The following is a 23,668-nucleotide window of genomic DNA, read 5'->3' as shown; positions in this document are numbered from 1 at the left end:
AGGATGTCCAAATCCCTCAGGTAGGCGTGGAACTCATGAAAAGTCCACAGGGGTTCCATTACACAAGGCTTGAAGGATTTGCCAATGCCAGTTTCTCACAGCTTCGTATGAGATACTGCAGAGACAGAAGACAAAGGGGTTCCCTGAACACTTTAAGTACGTAAAGATGTATGCCTACTACATAAAAGTAGGAGTTGTAAGTGCCAATGCACTTTCCCCCACCACCCTTTGTGGTTCACTTTTAAAATGTAAAAAGGACACTGAAACCTTTTAGTGTCCATATGTGTGACTTAATATGCATTAGCCTATTTTAATGTGTTTAACCATCACAAAACGTGCTCTTTTGCTAATGTGCATTAAAATAAGCTAACGCGCATTTTTCTAGTACCTCACAATGGAGGTTAATACACATTATCTAAAGCGCATTAATTACACGTGTAGATGCACCCTGACAACTGACAAACTAAAGCAGCAAGTTCTGTTACGTAGCCTTGTACAAAATACAACTGCAAGGAAAGCAGAGTTTATACTAATGAACAGTCCAAAAGAATTGTCCATTCCATAGTAACTTTAATGTACAGAATATACATCTTACATTGTTGTGTCTGACAGAAGAAGGAATTTGAAATTGTTTGATCTGCTACATATAACTGAAATTGGTAAAGCACAGAAAGTATCAAGTACCTAAATATTCCCAAGTCAGAGTTACAAGGAAATATATGACAAAATCATGTGAAAACTGCATCCAATACAAATCGCCATGGCCATTTAATACAATTTTTCTCCCCATTTAAATAGTCAAGCAGGATATCTTTGAGACTGTTTAAACAATTGTCAATACTAACCTTCCATGGAAACTATACCACTGCATAGATTCCCACTTCTGTACATTCTTCACAAATACTCTCCTCCATACAAAGCCCCATAAAATTTACAACTACTTTTCCATAACTTCTACTTAGATTTTCATTTCCATAAAGAGCTGAATTTTCCAAAAAACTTTCTGACCTTTAAATTTGTTGTTCCACAAACAATCACCCTAGAAAACTTATTCCTCTAGTTTTCCTCTCTGTTGAACTGCAAGCAGCTCAGATTTAATTATCTTCTTAATTGTGTAACAGGATGACAACCCCCCCCCCATGGGCTCATGCGCAACAACCAGATCTTGTCCTTTTTGCTGGCTTGTAATTAGTTATGTCTACAGTTTGTGGTGGCCCCTCAGCCTTCTGCCGTAGAATAATTGGCACAACCAACTCAAATATGGTTTCAAAGAGGAAGTCTACCTTGTATCCTGTTTTTGCACTAGTCTCAAAGCACATTTTCTCAGCTGCTGGAACATCCTTTTCATCCAACATTCTGTATTTCAATATCTTTTTATAGAGTGCAATAGCATCATCCATGCGGACTTGTTTTTGCACCTTGGTAGAGATGCAGCTGGTGACGGGCTTTTCAGATCTATTTTCATCTTCTGCTTCTGGTTGTAAGGCACATTCGTCGGTGAGGTCCACTTTGTTTCCAACAATAGCAAAGATACAATCAGCACTAGCGCTGTCAGTCAGTGCTAAGAATCTGTCTTCCAGTTCTGTCAGGCTTTGCAGGTTATTTACATCGTATGTAAGAATCACAGCAGCTGCACCTCTGCAGTACATAGAACCAAGGCCATGAAACTGCTCCCGTCCTGGCAAAGATTTAGAGGGGGGAGAAAAATGTTAGTGATGAAGTTCACTACTCACAAGCAAAGTTTCACAAGCCAAATAAAAAGGACACTAAATTGAAAATACTGCAAATTTTCCTTTTAATGTTTCTATACTTCTGCCAAAAAGCATAAAAACACTGTAAGGAAAATTATAGTTCACACACTACCATATCTACTTGACTCTAAGAAAACTCTGAATAGATGACCCCCCCCAATAATTGCATTCCATAAATGGAAGATGTATAAAGGTGTTCTATTTTCCAGGCATAGAATCTAATTATCAGAGGGTTCTCTTGAATCTGTCCCGCTCCCACTGCTACAGCAGGGAAAACAGTGGCTGAAGGGGAGAGAGGATCAGGTGGCCCCCTTGCCCTCTACCCCCTCCCTTCTTCCCCCTGCAGCTTTTTTGTCCACAGTCTGTGCTTCTTCCCCACCCCTACCGTCAGACCCTGCCCCAGCTCGATTCCCTCCCCAGAACACAACATACTCTGTTCCCTCCCTAAGCTACATGTGACAGTATAAGGGGAGAAATGGGAGTGTAGGGGAACAGAAGTTGCAGAAGGCAAGCAGAGGGTGGGGCAGGAGGCTGTTGTAGGTCTGACTCTGACCCAGACCCACAGAATCTGCCTGCTCCCTCCCCACCCCCAACACTTTGCACAGGAAAACCTTGTTAATTTGAAACAAAGAGCCAAAAAAACCCCACTGACTTTGAAATAAACATGCCCACAGTAATTTGCATATATGCAATTACTACAGACTTCATTCATCCAGAATTGATGCATCTTAACTTCTTGCAAACTTCCACAAGTTTCAGCACAGGTACTCCACCACTACCGGGTCACAAACTCCTGCAAGACCGTTTCAGGCTGGACATAAGGAAGAATTTCTTTACTGTCCGAGCCCCCAAGGTCTGGAACAGTCTGCCAGCGGAGGTGGTTCAAGCACCTACATTGAACACCTTCAAGAGTAAATCGAATGCTTATCTTGCTGGGATCCTATGACCCCAGCTGACTTCCTGCCCTTTGGGCAGGGGGCTGGACTCGACGATCTCCCAAGGTCCCTTCCAGCCCTAATGTCTATGAAAATCTATGAAATCCATAAACACACTTTTGAGCAGCACTTCTGTATACTTATACATAGCTCAAACTATGTATGATATTAACCCAAAGGCTCATGAGTTATCATACACTTCATCTGACTGGACCTCAGCAGAGTCAACAGTGTTTCAAGGCATAGTGACCCCATAACCCAACACTGCTCAGTATTTGCGTATAGTCCAGATAAGACGCCTCCACCCTTCCCACAAAGGATCCACCTGCAAATTAGCCCCCTACTTGGTACCAGAACAAGGTGTTCTTGTCACAAATCCTGGAACCCTCCAAAAATGTATGTGCAGGTGAAGTGCGAGGCTGCCTTATCTGGCTCCTCTCCATGGAAGGCAGGACCACACTAGTCATACGCGAGAGGCCAAGAGAGGGGGTGACAAAGCCCCTCATCTATACAAAAGTTTGGTGCTGTTTGCCAGACATTTAGGGCTGGTAAAGAAACAGAATAATTGGAAAACAGGAAAAAGATTCTGTCTAACTGTGGGAGTGAAGAGGAAGTCAATATCTGATGTAGTAACTTGAAAAAGAGTCAATGCTAAGGAGGACCAAGCACAACAGGCACTATATCTTATTTAGACAAGCCTTGTGGTAGTTTCCCATACTTACCCGGGAGGGGAAATACCATAAAGGTGGCTCCACACAGAGGTCAGATCACCTTGAATGGCATTGTGTAGTGAAGGGTGGAGACCTGTTCCATGCACTGTGGACAGATCCCCCTACAGGAGTCTAGTATAGCCTTCCACTTGGAGGATCTCAGCTACAGGCCTATTTTATGGAGATGGGGCATTTCTCCCTAGCTTGCTCCTTTGGCCTGCTGGGTAAGGGCAAGCAAGACTTGGGGGCATCTGAACCCCAGAACCTCCAGGCTTGGGCTTGCATGCAAGATGCCTGCCATGGACTCGGGAGCATCTGAAACCCTAGGATGAAGGGGGAAAGATACTTGATGGTGGTAGCACCACGTACATCTGAATAACTGACCTGTGCTCAGTCGCTGGAATTTGGAAAAGATTTGGCTAATTTGGCCTAAGACATGAAATAATAAAAAAAAAAAAAAAAGTGTATTTGCCCATGATCAGGGATCAGCAGGGTATATGATCAGGGGTCAGCAGGGCAGGCCTTATGAGGAGAGGCTACGGGACCTGAACCTGTTTAGCCTCCACAAGAGAAGGTTAAGGGGGGACCTTGTGGCCTGCTACAAACTGGTCAGGGGGGATCAGCAGGTATTGGGGGAGTCCCTGTTCCCCCGTGTGCTGCCAGGAGTGACCAGGAATAACGGTCACAAGCTGGCGGAGGGTAGGTTTAGATTAGATATTAGGAGGCGCTACTTCACAGTCAGGGCGGCTAGGGCCTGGAACTGGCTTCCAGGGGAAGTGGTGCAGGCTCCTAGCCTGGGGATTTTTAAAAGGAAGTTAGATGAGCACCTTGCCGGGGTCATCTGACCCCGGTGCTCTTTCCTGCCAAGGCAGGGGGTCGGACTAGATGATCTACCTAGGTCCCTTCCGACTCTAGCTACTATGAAACTATGAAATGTGAGCCATGTGTTTTATGGCCATGTTCAACATGAGTTGTATTCAATCAACTTCATAGTTGGTTTCCATGACTAAGCACATGCTGTTTTTATCAGCAGTTTAATGACAGAATGTATTTAAGGGAGCTTCTGGTATGCAAACATAATTTATGCTGATTGGGGGAATGACCTCATCTTATAAGCAAGTTAATACAATACTTGCTTTGAGAACTGAAAAGCTGTAGTAATAAATTACTGAATAAGCCTTTTAGTACTGCGCTGCTAGAAGATACTGTGCCCAACGGCAAAACAAATATGCAAATACCTGTATTTCATCTCAGCTGTGTGTACAGTTACAACTGTGTATGGAGGTGACCAGTTCCATCTAGTCGCCCATTTAGGCTTACAGCTTGTATGACATCTCACAAAGGTAAAACGGAAGCAGTGTGCAGGTTCAATACCTGAACAAGAAGCTTTCTGAGCACATGCATGACTAGCATCCTGGTCCCTAAAGTCAGAGACCTAATCCCAAGAAAAAAGGACTAGAAATAGCCTCCTGGCCTAGCGAGTCCTGAGACGATTCTGCAACAAGTTTAGTCTGGCTAAGCATCTCCCTAGCTCTTTGTCTACTAAAGTACAACTACTGTCAAAAAGTGCAAACCATTTTAATACCCCTATATTATAGTTTACACAGCAAGGTTACTAGCCTGCCACTATTTCAGCATTCACCTAAAGCAGGGATGTTCAATCTCTGTGCCATGTCATCCAGCCTGCAGGGCTCCTCAGAGGTCAGAACATTGGGAAGCAGGGACATGGTGGTATTGCTCCCCGAATCTCCAGACCCATGGAGAGCCCCAGGGCCTGCACACTGGATCTGGCACCCAATTTCAGCGTGCAAGAGTAGGCAGGGGTGATGCTTAAAAGGAGTGGTACCAACCCCTCAGCACCCAATCCTGGCATGCAGGGGTTTGGAGGGGGCAGTGCTAGCCCCCTGGGGCCAACAGGTAAGCACCACTGACCTAAAGCATTAAGCTCAAGTGTAGTGCAAAACATTGAACAAATGAACTATAGTCAATTAAAACAAATTCCTCAAAAGCTTTGGCTTATAATCACATTATGGTTACAATAATCTGAGGACACCTAGACATCTACGTACCTAGATAGCTGCCCTACAGTTTTATAGTAAGTTCTCCTTCCACCATGCTGCAAAGAGCCACCAAGCACTACAGTTCTGCCACTGTCTCAATAACCACAATCACCAAAACAAATGCGCTCTCCTTCTCATTCAAGGATCTCTTTTTTTTAAACCTGGACTTGCCCCACCAGAACAATTAGCCTTATCCCTCAGACCTTGACACTTCACTTGCAATGTGTTTTCATTTGAAGTATAATGCCAAAACTTCAACAATTTCAAGACAGGCTAAAATAAATGACAGCATTAAGAATGGAAAGTTAAATATTTGTCTTTGAGAATGTCAGTCTACTCAAAAGGCATGTGAAAAACATTCAATGCAGAATTTAGTTATAAAGTTTTTCAATAGAGATTTAAAAAATAAGAAAAAAGAACCATCATAGTGAGTATCAGGGACATCAGAGCCTATCTTGAATGCAACCAGACAGAGCAAATGATTTACATTCTCCTCATCCCCTTCTCAATATACCACAATTTCTTAATCCTCTTGTTCAGAGAGCACTGGGTGACACCCATCTTGACTACACAGAATCAAGGCAGCATGCGGACCAGAAATGGAAACCCAGTTTATGCTAGGTAGAATAGGTGGTGCCAACTTAACCTTCCTGAATTAGCCTTGTTGGGAATCACAACCCTACTTGCTTCAGTTTCTCCCCAAAGCTCAATAAAGAGCCAACAACTAAGATTTGGGGGGTGCCAAACAGATTCATTGTATTGACATGTTGCTCACTGCCCTAGCCTGGTCCATTTCCACTCAGTATCCAGCGCCTTTCTGGCAACGGTGACAGGATACCCTTTGCAGTGGGCTGCAACGTTCCCTCTAAGGAGTAGCGGTCCACGAGTGCTCCACTTCAGCCCCGCCTCCCCCTTTCGGTGCAGCATGAACTCCTCACTCTTCTGCCAGGGCAGGAGCCTGGGGGGCTAGAGGGAGCTCCAGGAAACTGTTCCTTTCCCCCGCATCGCCTCAGGGAGGACGCAGCAAGTGGCATCAGAACTGGGGAGTGAAGCATTTCCCGGAGCCTTAAGAGCAGCTCCCTGGGGCCAGCGGAGCCCGCGCCAGCCCCCGCGCCAGCCTCAATCCCTGCATTGCCTCACCTCAGGGCCACTGCCTGCCCCGAGTGAGGCTCTGCCAGCTCCAGGGAAGTGCTCCACCCCCCCAGCCCTGATGCCACATGCTTCCTTGCTCCCCGAGGCGATGGGGGGGGAGCGGAGCAGTTCCCCGGAGCCGGCAGAGCCCACACCAGCCCCCGCCTCACCTCGGAGAGGAGCTTACCTTTAGTAAGTGTCCCATGCCACAGCCCAGCTCCATTCCCGGTGGGTGCGCAGCCTGAAAAAGTTGGTGCATGGCCAGACTTTTACTCATGCACAGCCACGCACGCACGCACCTTAGAGGGAACCTTGGTGAGCTGCTGGCATTCATCCCTTCAGTCTCTTTTTGTCTCAACAGCCCAGACAATAACCTGCTGTGATCTATTGATTTTGAATGAAAATGCTCATCTTCCCACATCAAGCAAGCAAGCAAGCAAGCAAGATAGGCCCACTACCTTAGTTCCCCAGAGAAACGGTCATGTAAAAAATTAAAGATGGCATCTGCCTGTTCAGCAGAAGTATGTGTGCACACACACACAACACACTTTATGTCATAGGCTACAAAGGCCATGCCCCCAGATAGGAAGATAAGTGAGTGTGCTTCAGAAGATTTTAGTTTTCAGAAGCAATAAGTTTATACTCAAAGTTGCATCATACTTTTTTCTCTTTTTGTAGTGTGGGTCTGAAAGCCAGACAACTGTGGCAAGTTTAAAGCGGAAATTTCTGCCAAGATCTAGCTCTTCAGTTTTGCTCTCCACATTAATAAAAATGAGAAGGCTATTTTAAAGACTACTTCCATTATAAATGTGGCCTGGAAAATGAAGTGGAACATACACTTTCTTGTTTCTCTTGCTTCAGGTATCCAGGCTTTAAAACTTAGCTACAAGCATTCAGTACTGAAACAATGCTGTAACTTGTTCTATGGAATATGAACAATATAATACGCTAATATAATAATTTATCTTGCACAGCAGAATTTAGCCATTAAATTTGCTGTTATATTCCAAAAGTTGATTGCAGCCAGTTTGCAGTTACTGGCAAGTTCTTCAAAACCTCAATTTTCCCTTTCTTTGCATATGGAATTAACCTTGTAGATCTTCTAGTCCGCCCCCTGCCATGGGCAGGAGAGAAAACTGGGCTCAAATGACCCCAGCCAGGTAAACATCGAGCCTCCTCTTAAAAACTCCCAGGGTAGAAAGTTCGTTCCAGTTCGTAGCCACCCTGACTGTGAAGTAGTGCCTTCTAATGTCAAGTCTAAACCTACTGTCTAGCAACTTATGGCCATTATTCCTTGCAACTCTGGAAGGCACTCGGGGAAACAAGGTCTCTCCCATTCCCCACTGGTCCCCCCAGTAAGTTTATAGATGGCTACCAGGTCTCCCCTCAGCCTTCTCTTGCAAAGGTTGAACAGGGTAAGGTCCCATAGACCCTATGAGGAGAGGCTGCCCTGCTGTCCCTGGATCATGCAAGTGGCCCTCCTTTGGACCTTCTCAATGCTGTCCACACCGCTCCTGAAGTGCGGCGCCCAGAACTGGACGCAGTACTCCAGCTGTAGCCTGACCAGTGTCGCACACAGGGGAAGGATCACCTTCTTGGCCCTGCTTGTGATGCATCTGTGGATGAAGGACACGGTACTGTTAGACCTACTGACCATGTTCTCACATTGTTGGCCCATGTTCATCTTGGAGTAAATAATGACTCCAAGATCTGTTTCTGCCACTGTGCTTTCGAGAAGGGAGTTCCCCAGCCTATAGGTATGCTGCTGGTTCCTACTGCCCAAGTGCAGCACCCTGCACTTGTTAGTATTGAATCCCATCCTATTTTCATTTGCCCACCCCTGTAACCTGTCCAGGTCCTGCTGTAATCTGTCCTTCCCTTCTAGCATCCCCAAATCTTGGTGTCGTCTGCGAATTTAAACAGGCTCCTCTTCACCCTGTCATCCAAGTTGCTAATAAAGAAATTGAACAGTGAGGGCCCAGGGACCAAGCCCTGGAGGACCCCACTGCCCACTTCCCTCCAGGTGGAAAATGACCCATCCACCACCACTCTCTGAGTGTGACCCCTCAGCTAATTTGCAATCCATCTGACTGTGTAGGCATCAGTGCCAGTCATCTAGCTTTATAATAAGAATGGGGTGGGAGACAGTGTCAAAGGCCTTCTTGAAGTCCAGAAAGACTATATCCACCATGACACCTGCATCCGGTGATTTTGTGACCTGATCATAGAAGGCAATCAGGTTGGTCTGACAGGACCTGCCCCTAATAAAACCATGCTGGTTGCCCTTGAGCATCATCCCCACTGCTGGCCCATCACAGATGTGCTCCTTGATAATCTTCTTAAAGAGCTTCCCCAGGATTGAAGAAAGACTAACAGGACTATAGCTGCCTGGGTCCTCCCTCTTCCCTTTTTTAAAGATGGGGACCACATTGGCCCTCTTCTGGTCATCCGGCACCTGGTCAAAGCACAAGTGCTCATAAAGCCATGCCAGGGGCCCTGTGATAACCCCTGCCAATTCCCTCAACACCCGGGGGTGGAGAGCATCTGGACCTGCTGATTTGAACACGTCCACCCCCTCCAGAAGTTCTCCAACCCAGTCCTCCCTGACCCTAGGCTTGGGGGAGTTTCTCCCAAGTCCATCCTGAATCTCGGTAGGGGAGTCCCAGTCCCTGCACAAGAAAATAGAGGCAAAGAAATTGTTAAAGAAGTCTGCTTTCTCCTCTGGTGCGACCATCAGATTGCCAAGCATATCCTGCAGGGGTCCCACATTACCTTCTTCATGCTCCCTATGTATTTAAAAGAGGACTTTTTGTTATCCTTGATCCTTTGATGCTAGCCCTAGTTCCGTATCTGCCTTAGCTTTCCTAACAGCACTGCTACAGACCCAAGCAGTGGCAGTATTTCATAGATATTAGTTCATAGATATTTGGGCTGGAAGGGACCTTGGAGGATCAGAGTCCAGCCCCCTGCCCCAGGGGCAGGAAGTCAGCAAGGATCATAGGATCCCAGCAAGATAAGCATCCAAATGTGTCTTGAAGGCATTCAAAGTGGTGCTTGAACTGCCTCTGGCAGCAGTCTATTCCAAAACTTGGGGGCTCAGACAGTAAAGAAGTTCTTTCTTATGTATACTCCTCTTTGGTGACAGCCCCTCCCTTCCACTGGGTGTACGCCTCCTTTTTGGCAATCAGGCATTCATAAATGCCCTTGGTGAGCCGGGGGGCTTTTGGATCTTTCAGTCTCTCCTCAAAGGGCTTGTCCTGTAAACCCCTAACCATACGAGTGGCCCTCCTCTGGACCCTCTCAAGTCTATCAACATCCTTCTTGAAGTACGGTGCCCAAAACTGGATGTAGTACTTCAACTGCAGTCTGACCAATACTGCATAGAGGGGAAGTATCACCTCCTTGGTTCTATTTGTCATGCATCTGCTCACGCATGGTAAGTGCGGTTAGCTTTGCTGATGATTTCATCACACTGATAACTCATGTTCATCTTGGAGTCCACTACGACTCCGAGATCCCTTTCCACTTCTCTTCTAGCGAGATCTTTTATTGGACCAAATGTATAGTTAGGAGAGATATTACCTTTTATTAAAAAAAATTATCATGCCTACATTTCGTACCAGAGTACAGTCTCTTACAGACATTCAGTTTCACCTGGGAGAGTCACAGCTTTCCCAGTAGAAGCCATGAGTGTACAGATGTTCAGGCTTCTTTTAGACTGAAAATAGCCACTCCAGGAGAAAAATAGATCTGGGGACACCCAAGGTTAAATCACTCCCAAGAGAGTCTCTCCTGCAAGATCAAATGTCTGTACACATTGTGGCTTCTCTCAGAAGAGAACACAGTCCTCCAGCATTTCCCCCCCACCCCCCGAAGAAGTATGTTGCTCACTGAACTCTGCTGCTCCAGCACAAAACAGAACCACCTCCTTTCACAATCAAAATCCCAATCCCCACATTACACTACAGGGAAACATAGGCTGATCATGGGCAGTCTGGACCAGCAAACCAGGGCTGCACTGTGTATGCTGCCATCTGTTGCCAAGCAGAGTCTTGAGGGCATCAAAATTCAAATGTCTGTACATGTAACTATGGGTAACATTTTTCAACCAGGAGAATAAGCCTGGGAAAATTCTCCCAGATTATTTGAATGTGTAGGCAGCCAACGTTTGGCTTCAGACAAAGGCTTCCAGGTAGCTTTAAAAAAAAGAAAGAAAGTGAAGTGGTGAGATTTCTTTTTACTTGATCTTAAATAAAAAGAAGCCCACTCACCCCACAGCATGACCAGGCCCTTTCCTGCCTTCGGCAACACACTAGAACCTTTTCATGAAAATGGGATTGGAACAAAACCCTAAGCAAAATTAACTAACTTTAGGCCTGACGTTGGGGGAAAAGTATGCCACAACAGCGTACTCACACGAAGTTCAGCTAACCTAGCTCTTCCCCTCCTCCAAGGGAAAAATCCAGGAAGGCAAATACTTCAGGCTCTTGAAAGTAAAATAGAAAAAAGTCTGCCACAAAGATCTGTACACACCTTGCCAAAAAACACAAACCCTCAATTTTCATTCATAAGCAGACTCTCTCATCCAGTGGCAAACCCCCAGGGTCTGGATGGATTAACAAATTTATCATTAACCATTTGAAGAACCAAGAGATCATCTCAGAGATGCTCAATGCAATACAAAAGGAGGCACAGAACTGCCAGTTTTTATGCAAGATACTATAGGCAGTTATTTTCTAATCTAGGAAGGATATTGTCAAATAGCCATTTGAGTCCAGCTTCTACAACATTTCAGAAACAGTCTAAAAGCCCAGCTAAGCAAAATACTACTACACATTGACAGAACTCATATAAAAACAGACCATTTAAATGGTTAATTAGGATTATTATATTTAATTAAGATAAAAGACAATGTAGTCTTCCTAATCATTCGGATGCAGAAGAGGTGTTTGATAAAGTTTAAAAAAAGATTTACTTAATATCAAGAATCTAGGGGTAGGTTTCCCATTTATATCAGTGATCGAAGATTCATAGCTTAACCCCTGTGACACTATTTAGACAAACAGATGCAGCTTTAATACCTTCTACCTCCAGAAAGGGGCAAGAGAAGATCACCTTTTTGTCACCACTGTAAATACGGTAATCAAGACAGCTGTCTAATACACAAGGACAGAAACAGTCATTATTTCTGGAGCACACAAAATTTGCTTTATTTGACAGTGACTATGGGAGGAAATCATTACAAGGATACCTAGGAGCCCTAGTCATAGATCACCTTTTAAAAGTCTTTTTAAATTGAGCAGTGGAAGTCTGTTTGAGGTAAAATATACCCCCAAATACTCATACAAACTACACGCATAGAAAATTTCAGTATTGGTGGATTCAAGGCTGAATATAGAATGCATATATGGAAAGAGCATGCAAGTTTGTCTAAAGTTTCATACCCTTCAATAAAAAGGAAATTTTACTAACTTTGTGGAATTCTAAAACATAAATAGGTATTGACAGAATAGGTACTGACAACTGATTAGACCTCTCAAATCATTGTTTCTCCCTTAACTTCTGCCAGTATTAAAACACTCATCAATTAATTTTACGTGCAATAAACAACTCTAAGATTTAATACACAAAAAAGGGAGACCCCCCACCCCCTCCCAGCCAGGGGAAATGGACACAGAGCAACCTCCTCCACTCTACTCCAAGGCTCCAGGAGCAAAATGAAAGGAGCAGTGGGGCAAAACTCCCCACCTGTTCCCCAAACCACACAGTCCCCAGTCTAGGAAAGAAGGGAGCTGCAGGTGGCTGCTCCACACCTGTCCTGGACCAGACAGGAGGGGCATGGGGCAGCATACAGGTGTTCATTCTTGCAAGACAAAAAACGCTCTCTCAGGAGAGATCTTCCAGGTGGATAAACTTAATGAGAACTTGTTTGCTCCTAGGGTGTTTTTACACATGCTCTGAGGGGGGTGGGGAGAAGGGGGAAGAAGTTCTACAAGCTTTAGTTAAAGCTACCACCATTTTGAAGTACAGGACGCTGATCCATGAGATGCAAAGGGTTGCTGGAGCGAGCTAATTGCCACGCTCCAGCAGACTCAATGGAGTCTGCTCTGACACACCATAATTACAGTGTGTTGGAGCAGCCTACCTGCACATGTACAAGCAAAGGCACCCCTAGTTTCTAAGGGAAGAACAGATTGTACATGGCCTTTGCGATTCCACTTTGTCAGATATATTGTAAGGTCTTAACAGCATATCTAATGGTCTTCCATTCAGTTCCTGAAACAACACTAGACTTTACACCTCTTAATGCCAACGTTTTTTTTTTAAAGCCACAGGAAAAAAGACAGCAAAAATGCATTAAGTGAGAACATTACTGTTCACAGCAAAGCCTGAATAGAAGGCCAATGAATGAGGAGAAAAGGGGGAATAGAAGAAAGCAAGTCGATTTGCAAGCAAGCAACTTTAGCCTTCCAGGCTAAAGTCAGACATCCAAGTTTTTGATACTATGTATAGAGGTTACTGAATGTCTTTAATCAAAACTCTACAGCTGTCAACTTCTTTCCCATCTCCTACATTAGTCCACTAAATAAGAGTTTAAGCACTGATCCTGAAAATGCTTTTGGACATGCTCAGCCAAATTCTCATGGGATAGTCTCAATGGGCCCCTTTGATAACAGTTAAGCTGTTACCAAATAGTTATGTCTATGTTTGGAGGATTATAATTTTTAGTTCTCACTGGGAAGGTTTTGAGATTTTTAACCTATACATAGATTTTCCCTGCTTTTCTCAGCTGCTTTCAAGCTGTAGTTAGCAAGATAATGTCCAATTTGCAAACTGCAAAAGACTGCCCACATGTAAAATAAATAAGATGTTACACTTTTAGTTAGAAGAAACAGAATAATGACTACTAATAATATAATATAATTTATATTATAACAACATAATATTATTATGTTCACAATTTTACTTTGGCTGTTGTCACATTATACAGAAGGAAATGATCAAGAGAATGGCATAAGGCCTGACAATTTATCTTTACTATAAGAAAAAATAAAACTTTTTTTTTGGGGGGGGGGGGGGGGGGGGGGGGGGGGGGGATGCATGCTCCACACACGATACATGCTGACAAAGTTATATAGCAAATAATTCATACCAGGATAAAAAAAAAAATCATGTGTGGAAAATTCAATAAACAAATGCAAAAAAAGCCTCTCTAGCACTATATATATTGTAAAGTGAGTGCATATTTTCTGAGGGAAAGAGAACATGCCAGCAAGTAACTGAAGAAAAATACTTCCTTTACTCATGACTTGTCATAAGACCTTGGAAGCAGAAGCAATACAAAGTATTCAACTATGTAACAGCTACCAGACAAAGAAACAGAGAAAGAGATAAGGATAACAGAAATTTTCACTCTACTGTTTATTCTGAAAGAAAAAAAAAATGTATGCACTGCTAATTTTTTAACTTTTATATAATTTGAATAACAGCTAGTACTGCTTGCAGAATCAAGGAGGCAAATGGTAAACCCTGAACATATCTAAAACTCTGATAAAATAATTTACTAATGGAATTGGAAATCTACTTTGAAGACTCAAAATAATTGAAAGACAAACTTGAATTCCCACTCACTTTCCAGTAAAAGATAATTACTACAAAAATTACTATAAAATGAACATGCTGCAAATAAAATTTTTTAAGACCTGTTTCAAGTCAGCTTGTACCCTTTCTTCTTCCATTTTGACAAAGTACAGTATAAGCTGGTGCTAACATTGAGAACACTCCCTTATAGATGAGGCAAGAATTAGAAATGTTGGAACAAGGGATGCACAAAAAATTGAAGTGCCCAATGCTGTTCATCACAGAAGTAGGGGAGTTTTTTCTTAAAAAGAGTTGGGGGTTTTTTGCTTTGCAGTGAAGTCTAAATGACAGTGAGCATCCTTTAATTCTGCTTCTCATTTACAAGGTTCTCATTTACAGTTAGTGTCCTGCCCAGAATTTTATTTCATATACAGGGATCCACCAAGAGGCGGCACACATTCTGTCAAGGGTGTTGGACAAACAGAGGGACTATCGCTATTTTGAGGCTCCCATCCTTTCCAAGGCCCACAAATTACTGTTTATCACACCTTCATGTAATCTGAAACTACTTAGGAACTGCTGCTGTTACAGTTAAACATTAGCTAATAAGCTATCTTTTGACAAAATTAATATGAAACGGCTCGTAAAAAAATAGTTTGGACAGTAAAGACTGGTAGCACTAAGACTTGAGAGCTGAACCAGAAGTCAAAGCCATGCTTCAGAAAACATGCTTGAGATTTACAAGCTCCTGGGTGCTTCATTTGAATGTACTGGTTTACCTCTATGTTCTCTTCTACTTGGGAGTACACATTAAAAAAAAACAAAAAACTTTTTAATAAGTACTAGAAAGTACATCTACAATACACATGGTAAGGTTCATACATACCTGACATGTACAGAAATATGCTGCAAGAGCCAATATTTATCTTTAAATTCTTCTTTCTTAATTATCTGATTTGCTCACCAGTATCTTTAGCAAATTCTGCTACAGGTCTACAATTTTATTTCAGATTATCAGGAGTAATCTTTAAAACATGTTAGTAGAAGCCCCATAATGAATTTATCTGTAAAACTATCTTGTGTCAAAGGGAAGAACCTACTAGATGTACACACCCTAACAAATGCCCACCTTTAAAATCCACATCAAGATTAATTTTGGTTATAGATAAAATAGCTTACATTTTAAGCAACTGTAATTAGCGGGTTATAAATCTGGTTTAAAATAATATTTCTGCCTCCCCCAAGATAACCTGTGTTTAAGGCTTTTCAAGTCATATATTCATGCTCTAAAATTAATGTTTCTTTTACCAACGATTTGCTAATGAAAAAATGTATGGACTTATCCTCAATGTCACAGTAGTTATCAAAAAGTGAAATACAGGATAAACCACAAAAAAAAAAGAAAAGAAAAAAAATGAAAGAAGTTAAGCACATTAATTCCCAGGGAATTAATTAATTTTTTTTTTAGTTCTGTGGTGACACAAAAATTTAACACTACAGCAGAAGTTCCTACCCAAGTCACAAACTTCCTTTTAACTCGGATCCAATTAACATAAACTTTGTCGTCAGGTCATAAATTATTTAAGTTTAAAATTCCAGCAATTTTTAACTTACCCTTATATGCCAGCCTAATGCAGACACTCCTCAATAGTTTCTACTTGAGTTATTCTGTTATCATCCTATTTTTTGCACATAATATTTTGAGAGCTTTATTAAAATTTCTTTCATTTACACAATTAAGACCTTTTAACATAGAAGTATTGAGAGCCTCAAAAATTCAGACACCACTGTCAGTCGCTTTTAGAATTAGGTACTCATCAGAAGCATCTTATCTTAGACTCCTGGCAAAGAGTCAAGAGCTTAGTTAAGTTAATAATTGATTATTAAAACTAGGTATACCCATAGATTCTTTTACATGAAATCATGCAGTTGCTTTCCTAAATGCCAGACCACAATACCTCTTGTTAATCTAGCTGCAATTAGTTTATTGTCAGGATACTCATATAAATTATATTATTATTTCCTTTATAAGCATACACAAATTTAAAGTGATAGCTGCAGCCTCTCTAGCTAATAAACTGTCTGTTTTTACATAAAGAATTAAATGAAGTAATTATTGTCTTCTAAAAGTATGCACGTGTATATTAGAAATTCAGCCAGGAAACAGAATTGGTAACAGTGGAAAAAAAAGTCTTCTTAAAAATAAAGAGAACACCAAAAAGGAAAAAAAAAAACTGTTCAGACTTCAGAAGGAAGAGACAGTAGTCTGAAGAATTGTTGCAATATCAAAAATAACTAAATAAGCATGTTTTAATATGTTCCAGCATTGTTTGGTTATAAAATGTTTAACCACAGATTTGATTAAGTTCTTTTCAGGAGAGTTCTGCCCCATTGTGTGTGTTCAGAATAGCTCCTAACTAGCATTTCCCTAGTAGTCTTCATGCAAAATACAGCTGTTTTAGGTGGAAACTGTAGAAGAAATAAAAAATGAGGGGATTTCCAATACAGGAAGTTTCTTCCTGTACATAAAGATCAAGAGACTCAGAAACAGAGGCTCAAATAAGTAGTCAACTTCAGGACACAACATGGTTTCAAGATTTTCCTCTTTCAGCATCTCACTAGAAGCCAGCTAGGGAAGCAGTGAGAACCAAAGATTGTCCTTTAGGCTTGGGACAGAAGTTACACATAAACCAGTTTAAATGATCAGAAACTAATTTAAACTTGTAAAAGAACAAAAATTTAGTGCATCTAAACTGCTTTCAAAATGGCCGAAATTGGCTTATGATAAACAAGTCTGATACCACTTCCAGCCAGAAACTTTATTTAGGTCAAACTAGTGTATGGAACTTCTGTTCCAGATCCCCTCCCAGTTCAAGTTGACTCTCAGTCCCCCAGCATCCCATGATGCTTTGAAGCCTTGGGCTGTGCTGTCTGGTCCAATGAACAGGATCTGCCACACCCCCACCCCTCTGCTCCCTAGCTGGAATACTATCACTCCAGGTGCCTGAGGAGGGGGTGAGAGGAAAAAAACTTGGCCCTCTAGCCCAGCACCCAACCCCCAGCTGGGTGGTGCCGACTGGAGTTGGTGGGAGGAGGAGAAGAAGGAATAGGGCGGCCATTATAGAGGACATTCCAGTTTTCTGCTACTCTGTCCTCTACTGATATGAAACCCGATGCCTTTATGTCCCCTCTTTTTCTCTTCAAGAGGCTAGAGGGCCAAGTTTTTTTCTTCAAGAGAAAGAGAGAGGACATAAAGGCATCGGGTTTCATATCAATAGAGGACAGAAGAAAACCAGACTATGATGGCCACCCTTGGAAGGAACCAGACCCTGCCAGCCTGGGGAAGGGAGGAGAATTCTGCAGTGGGGGCTTGACTCTACCACACAGAGCTGGGAGCCATAAGCCATAGCCCCTTGGCCTCTGGGCTGGCGGGGGGGGGGGGGGGGCAGAAGCCTGCAGCAGGGCTTGGCTTTGTCCCACAGAGCTGGAAGGAGATGTAGCAAGGGACTCCAGGCCTGCTCCTGGGGGGGGGGGGGGGGGGGGGGCAGAGCCAAGCCCCTGCTGTGGATTTCCCTTCTTCTCACTACCCTCAGCCAGCCTCAGGCTGAGGAAGGGTCATGGCTCCAGCTCCCTGCTCTGGGGGGCAAAGCCAAGCCTAGGTGCAGGCTTCCCTCTGCACTTACTCAGGGTGGGAGGCTGAGAACAGGGCGTGTTTAGGAGATTCCCATTCCGGTCCCAGCTCCAGGGGGGGCAGAGTAAGGCCCCCGGTTTCAGCTTCCCCTCCCCCCTTTTGGGCTGTTCTGGATTGGGGATCTGGTGCCAAGCAAGACGCGTGGGTTATTCCACACCTCCCATCCCTTGCTGAGCCAGTGGGGAGGCTCAGGAAGGGGTGTAGCTTGGAGAATCAGAGGGCTCTGGTGCTCTGCAGTGGCTAACAGACTGGGAGGTGTGCTCTAGCACCCCCTCCCTCCCCAACCCTGGCTACTAGTGTGGGCCACTGCAGGGAGCTGGCTGTCTTTCTTGTTTCAAAAGTGAATGTCAGTTCATTTGCTTATTGGTTCAACCCATACATTTTTTAAAAAACCTGCAAAAATTGAATTGATTCAGCCTTAGGTTTTTTGACCATCTGTCTGTTCTTAGCCTTTAATCATATCAAAGTTAAACAAGAAGTGAAATATCGGCTGCAGCATATATCCTGTTTCTCTAGCTAATATTTTTCTCAGTCTTCAGTGTGGAACTGGGGATACAGATTCCTCTCCCTACTACACCAATCCCAGGGGAATGCCTGTTGGACACCCCGAGAAGAGCTCAACAACCTTTAAACAAAAATTGAAGCGCTAGAGAGGTAAACCCTCAACACACAGAAACAGACTGACAGATTAAAGCCAGAAGAAATAATTATGGTCACCTATAGCAGGGATGTCCAGCCCAAGTACCCTGGGGGCACATACCCTGGTGGGCTGCACAAGTGCAAGCTATGGACCTCTGGACCCCCCCACTCCCCACATAGTGTGCAGTATCCCCCTACCTTGCCCTGTTCCATACTCAGCTCTCTGGCTGGAGGTCACCCTCTGCACCATGCCATGGACTATCTCACCCCCCCAACCCCCTAGGCAAGAGGAGAAAACAAAAGCTAGAGGGGGGAAAGGGGAACCAGGAGAACCTGGCTGCAGCAGCAGTAGCTAGAGTAACTGGGGTAGCAGCAGCCATGCAGGAGCCTGGGCAGCCACACATTAACTCCTTATGGGCCATATACAGCCTGCAGACTACGAATTAGACAGCCCTGACTGAGACTTCTACCTAACAAGCTACAGAATTTTGTTCCACAACTCACTTATCAAGTCCATATTTCCAATCTTGATTTAAAGACTTCACTGTGTACAAGAATTCTTCATCACCTAAGAAAAGCTGTTTCAAGACTATTATTCTTCACTGTTAAAAACATTAAACACTGTTACAAGCATGCATTTTTTTCTCATCTGAATTTGTTCAGCTTCAGTTTCCAACTGCTGGAGTTTCATATGCCTTTGTCATCTAGATTAAACAATCTTCTGCTATCAAACCTTCTACCAGTACAGGCTCTTCTAGATACAGACCATGAAGAAGTCACAAGGTTTAATAAAGAGAAAGTTAATTAAGATAAACCAAATTACTCTGGTCTCTTCTCCTTAAGGTTGATTTTCCGGACTGCTGAACATGCTTTTTATTTTTGAACCTTTTCCAGTTAATCCACATTCTCTTTAGAATGATTGTCCCAAACCAACATAATAATTCATAGTCTTATGAAATGTACGTTATTTAAACTTCTCAGTGATTCTGTACGATATTGATAACTCAATTTTTACAGCCAAGAGTATCCACTACCTGAAGTGCTGCATCACACCAACAGCTACTGCTCAGCTGGTTACCCACCATGAGCATCACAACCTCTGGGTCCAAAAATAGTCTCCCATTCTACAAATGAGAGCTACATTCTCAGATCCCCGATGCATGACCTAGCCTCCATCTGTACTAATGAAGCATGTTGCCCAGTATAAATGAAGCAGTCAGCCCAGCTTACCATGTGATCCAAGTCACTGTATACACCCCAGGGAATTATGCAATTTGCGCCTATGTAATTTTGCTTATAAAACATACGGTTGCACATAATTACATAATATCGCGTAATTCCCCAGGGTGTAGCTAATGAGTGGGAAGGGGAGCTCCTGTCTGCGGGAGGGGGGAGAGACCTGGGTGTGTGTGCAGGGTTTGTGGGTTGGTGTGGGCCCCCGCTCTTACATGCCCTGCGCCCCATGGTGCATAGTCCCCACCAGCAGCAGCAGCAACCAGTGGTGGGCCCTCAGGGCGCTCCTGTGCATGGCTGTAGCTGAATGTCTGGGGCTGCACACAATTCCCATCTCCAGTGCTGCAAGCCCCATGTGCTGGCAGAGAGCTAGTCCAGTCTGCCCCAAAGGTGCCCGCCAGCAGGCCGAGCCAGGCTAGCTCCATGCCACCACATGCAGCCCCCAGGATTCGCTGGAGCCACATGCCACTGGGGGCTCTGCCTCCTACAGCCAGGAGTGCCCCAAGGGCCTCCTGGCAACGGGAGGCTATGCTGCAGTGGGGAGTGGTGGTGGTGGCAGGGGCTGTGCATGGGAGAGCAGGTCGTGAGATGGCAGGGTCATGTAGCAGGGAAGCCCACGCTCCCCACACTCCCATATCCACACCCACCTACAAACATCGTATATATCCCCCACAGTCTTTCACAACCCCCCCAACCCTAGACACCCCACACCCTCCACAACTTCATAAATCCCCAATATATATCCCCCACCACTCCCAAGAACCTGCATATCTTTCTAAAGAAGGTTCAAATAGTTATCTATATCTATAGATACCTATATCTATCTAGATATAGATATATATCTATCTGCTAGGCAGCATGGATTTTTTGTATATATATAAAATTATATTTTGCATAAAGTTGAATTTTTCTGTGCATAATTCCCTGGGGTGCAACTGTAGAACCAACCTGCCATTGTTTCCAACTCCACCAACTTATTCAGTCAGAGAATTTTTACCAACAGTGATCTTGTTTTCTTTTAAAATCAGGTGTATTAAACTCACCAAGGTCCCTGGGTCTGGAGCTGGATCTATACCAGACAGTGGTTAATACCCTGCCCCCAGATTCCCAAACCCTCTGGGAGCCCTGTGGGCTAAGTGAAATGACTTGGCACACCAAACCTTTAATACCCTTATTCCTGATCAATCCAGAAATTGAACAGCAAGTGTAGATACCTGAGGAATCCCTACCAAAAACAATCTTATTAGGCAAGGGAAATGCAAAGCTCCTCCGAGTATTTGAAGCAGCAACTGTCAGCTCTTGTGCCCAGTGGGAGACTAAAATGTGACACTGCATATTATTACATGCAGTAATAATAAAAGGGGCTGCTGTTCCCACAAGACTATCATTAGCTTTGTACAGCAGAACCAAGAAGCTCAACTTTTCCATGAAGTGCCCATCATCCACACACACACCCCTCCACACACACTTCAACTGTGTCAGGTTACATCTTAAGTTGCAGTCACAGATGCCAAAATACCACTGCCTTTGAAGTCAAAGTTTAATAGCAATCCTAACTATACTCTAACTGCTAGCACGTGAAAAGTAGAACAAGGGCTGGAAGGGACCTCGTGAGATCATCTAGTTCATCCGCCTGCTCAAGCTGGGATCAGTCTGACAAAAAAAATCCCAGTCAACTGTCTAACCCGTTCCTGAAAATTCAGGGATAGAGATTCCACAGCCTCTCCAGGTAGCCTGTTCCAACGTGTGATCATCCTCATAATCAAAAGTTCTTCCTACTCTCTAACCTAAATTTCCCTTGCTGCGGCTTGAGGCCATTGCTCCTACTCCTGTCCTCCACCCTCTACAGCAGTGGTTTGCAACCTGTGGTCCTTGGACCCCTGGGGCCTGCAGATTGTCTAGGTAAGGGGTCTATGAAAGATAACTATAATCAATCAAAAGTATGTAAATACCCACACTCAGAATTCAAAAGGGTCTGCACCACCATTTGAAATTTCCAAAGAGGTCCAGCACCTCAAATTCAAAAAATGTTAGGGGTCTGCAAATGAAAAAAAGGTTGAAATCCACAGCTCTGCAACCATAGATAAAAGGCTCTCTCTACCATCTTTATAACTGCCCTCCTGGTATTTGAGGACTACTGTCATGCCCCCCGCCCCTCAGTCTTCTCTCTCTCAGAGGGGAAGAGTCCTCGTTCTTTCAGCTGTTCCTCATAAGCAGGGATCCTGGAGTCCCCGATTTATTTTTTTCATATCGCAAATTCTCTGATAAAAACCCCAAAATCCGCAATTAAAATGAAACACTACTATATAGATATAGATTGAACACAATGTTTTATCAATATATTTACAATTTTAAAGCAATTTAAAAGTCTACCAGTGCCTCAATCTCTATAGAAAAATAAATTCCAAGCACTTATAAAATTTGGGTTTTGATTTTTGGGTTTTTTTATTATAGAAAATCAGAGTTCCCCTCACCCTCTTAGCTCAATAGGACACAGGTCCAGGCACTTCACTCCCAAGCCACAGCCCCTCATCTCCACCCACAGCCCCTTGCCTGCTCCAGCCCTGCCAAAGAGGGTCCCAGCTACCAGATCTTTGGGGCCAGGGATTCAGGTCTGCAGCCCCCAGCACTTGAGCCCCAGCTGCTGCCCATGGGAGACTGCTGAGGAACAAGCAGGGAGCCTGGCTCCCCCTCCCACGCAAGCAGCATGGCCAAAGCAGAGTCCATGGGGTGGGGAGGCAGGTGCAGGTGGCCACTGCAGACTTGGGAGGGAGGGAGTTGGGAACAGTTCCCCACCACTGCGCGCATTCCCAGGGGGGCAGGGAGGCATGTGTTCCCCAGATCTGTGTGCCGGATAGGGGCAGATATGGATTGCACACTGCAGGCTCAGGCTCCCCACCCTGGGGCCACAGGACACGGTGCAGCAGGACAAAGTTGGGCCGGGCAGGGAAGCTCCTTGTCACAGAGTTGGTTGTGTCCCATGCTTCCCTGGCAACTCACCCCCTGCCTGCCCTGGAGCAAGGGGCACAACCCCGCACTGCCACCCCCACGTGCCACCAGGGTAGCATGGAGCTCACAGCGGCAATGAGTTTCCACACCTGGCCCAGTTCTGCCCTGCCATGCCAGGTCCTGCCTGCTGGGCCATGGATATCCAGCAGGGAGGGAAGCAGAGTAGGGAGTTCGAGCCTTCAGCAGGCAGCCCATACCCACCCCCTGCACAGATCTGGGGGGCATGTGCTCTCCCTGCCCTCCAGGAGTGTGTGCAGCAGTAGGGAGCAGGCCCCACCCCCCTGCTCCTCAGATGAGCTGTCCATGGCTTCATCCCACTCCCTACTGGGACCCTGAAGCTGCGCATTGCAGCCCCAGGCCCCAAGCACCACACATTGCCCAGCTGGGCAGCAGCCGCAGCTCTGCCCTGCCCAACCCCCTTCCCTTCCACCCTCCCTATGGGGGGGGGGGGGGAGGTCTCAATCCCCCACCCTGACAGACTTGCTTGCAGGAGCTGCTCTCCATGCTGCCTAGCAGCTATGTGCATGTACATGCACAAGGCACCCCCTGCCTGACCTTCCTCCTCCCACTCCCCCCAGCCCCTTGGGGGCTATAACTCTGCCAGCCTCCAGAGAACTCTTTGCAAAAGAGCAAAATCCACGTTTCTCTGGATACAATACTCCAGGTGAGGCCCCACCACTGCCAAAGAATCACTTTCTATCCGCTTTCTATCTGAAATCTATCTGCTTAACTGCTACACCAGTTTAAAAATCTCCTTCATTTAGCAGGGCAATACAGATATATTGTCATAAGCCTGCCATTTTGACTAAACTGCTTTCTTAGTCTGCTGCTTTATATGTAAAGAAGAGTTTCGAGAAGGAAGAAAAAGTTCTTAAAAATTTAGGCTTGGATTCCCCCTCTCTTGTAAAGGCCTACAGTACTTCCAAGC

The 23,668-nt window shown here is 44.5% G+C and overlaps 1 protein-coding gene across 2 annotated transcripts in view; it reads right to left on the bottom strand.

The window, feature by feature from the left end:
- Positions 1-550: 550 nt before the first annotated feature.
- RAB20 (RAB20, member RAS oncogene family) overlaps positions 551-23,668 on the bottom strand; it is a 50,869-nt gene continuing 27,751 nt past the window's right edge. For both annotated transcript variants that reach the window (XM_090022307.1, XM_090022300.1), the window contains exon 2: positions 551-1,678. In XM_090022307.1, the coding sequence (XP_089878433.1) occupies positions 1,146-1,678 (533 nt within the window). In that variant the 3' untranslated portion in view covers positions 551-1,145. The remainder of the gene's footprint in view (positions 1,679-23,668) is intronic.

The sequence above is a fragment of the Crocodylus siamensis genome, chromosome 1 (genome assembly GCF_052110815.1).
Source record: "Crocodylus siamensis isolate JL-2025a chromosome 1, ASM5211081v1, whole genome shotgun sequence".
In the NCBI taxonomy this organism is placed as follows: domain Eukaryota; kingdom Metazoa; phylum Chordata; order Crocodylia; family Crocodylidae; genus Crocodylus; species Crocodylus siamensis.
Note: the sequence above shows the minus strand (reverse complement) of the source record. Positions and strands in the feature narration are given on the sequence as shown.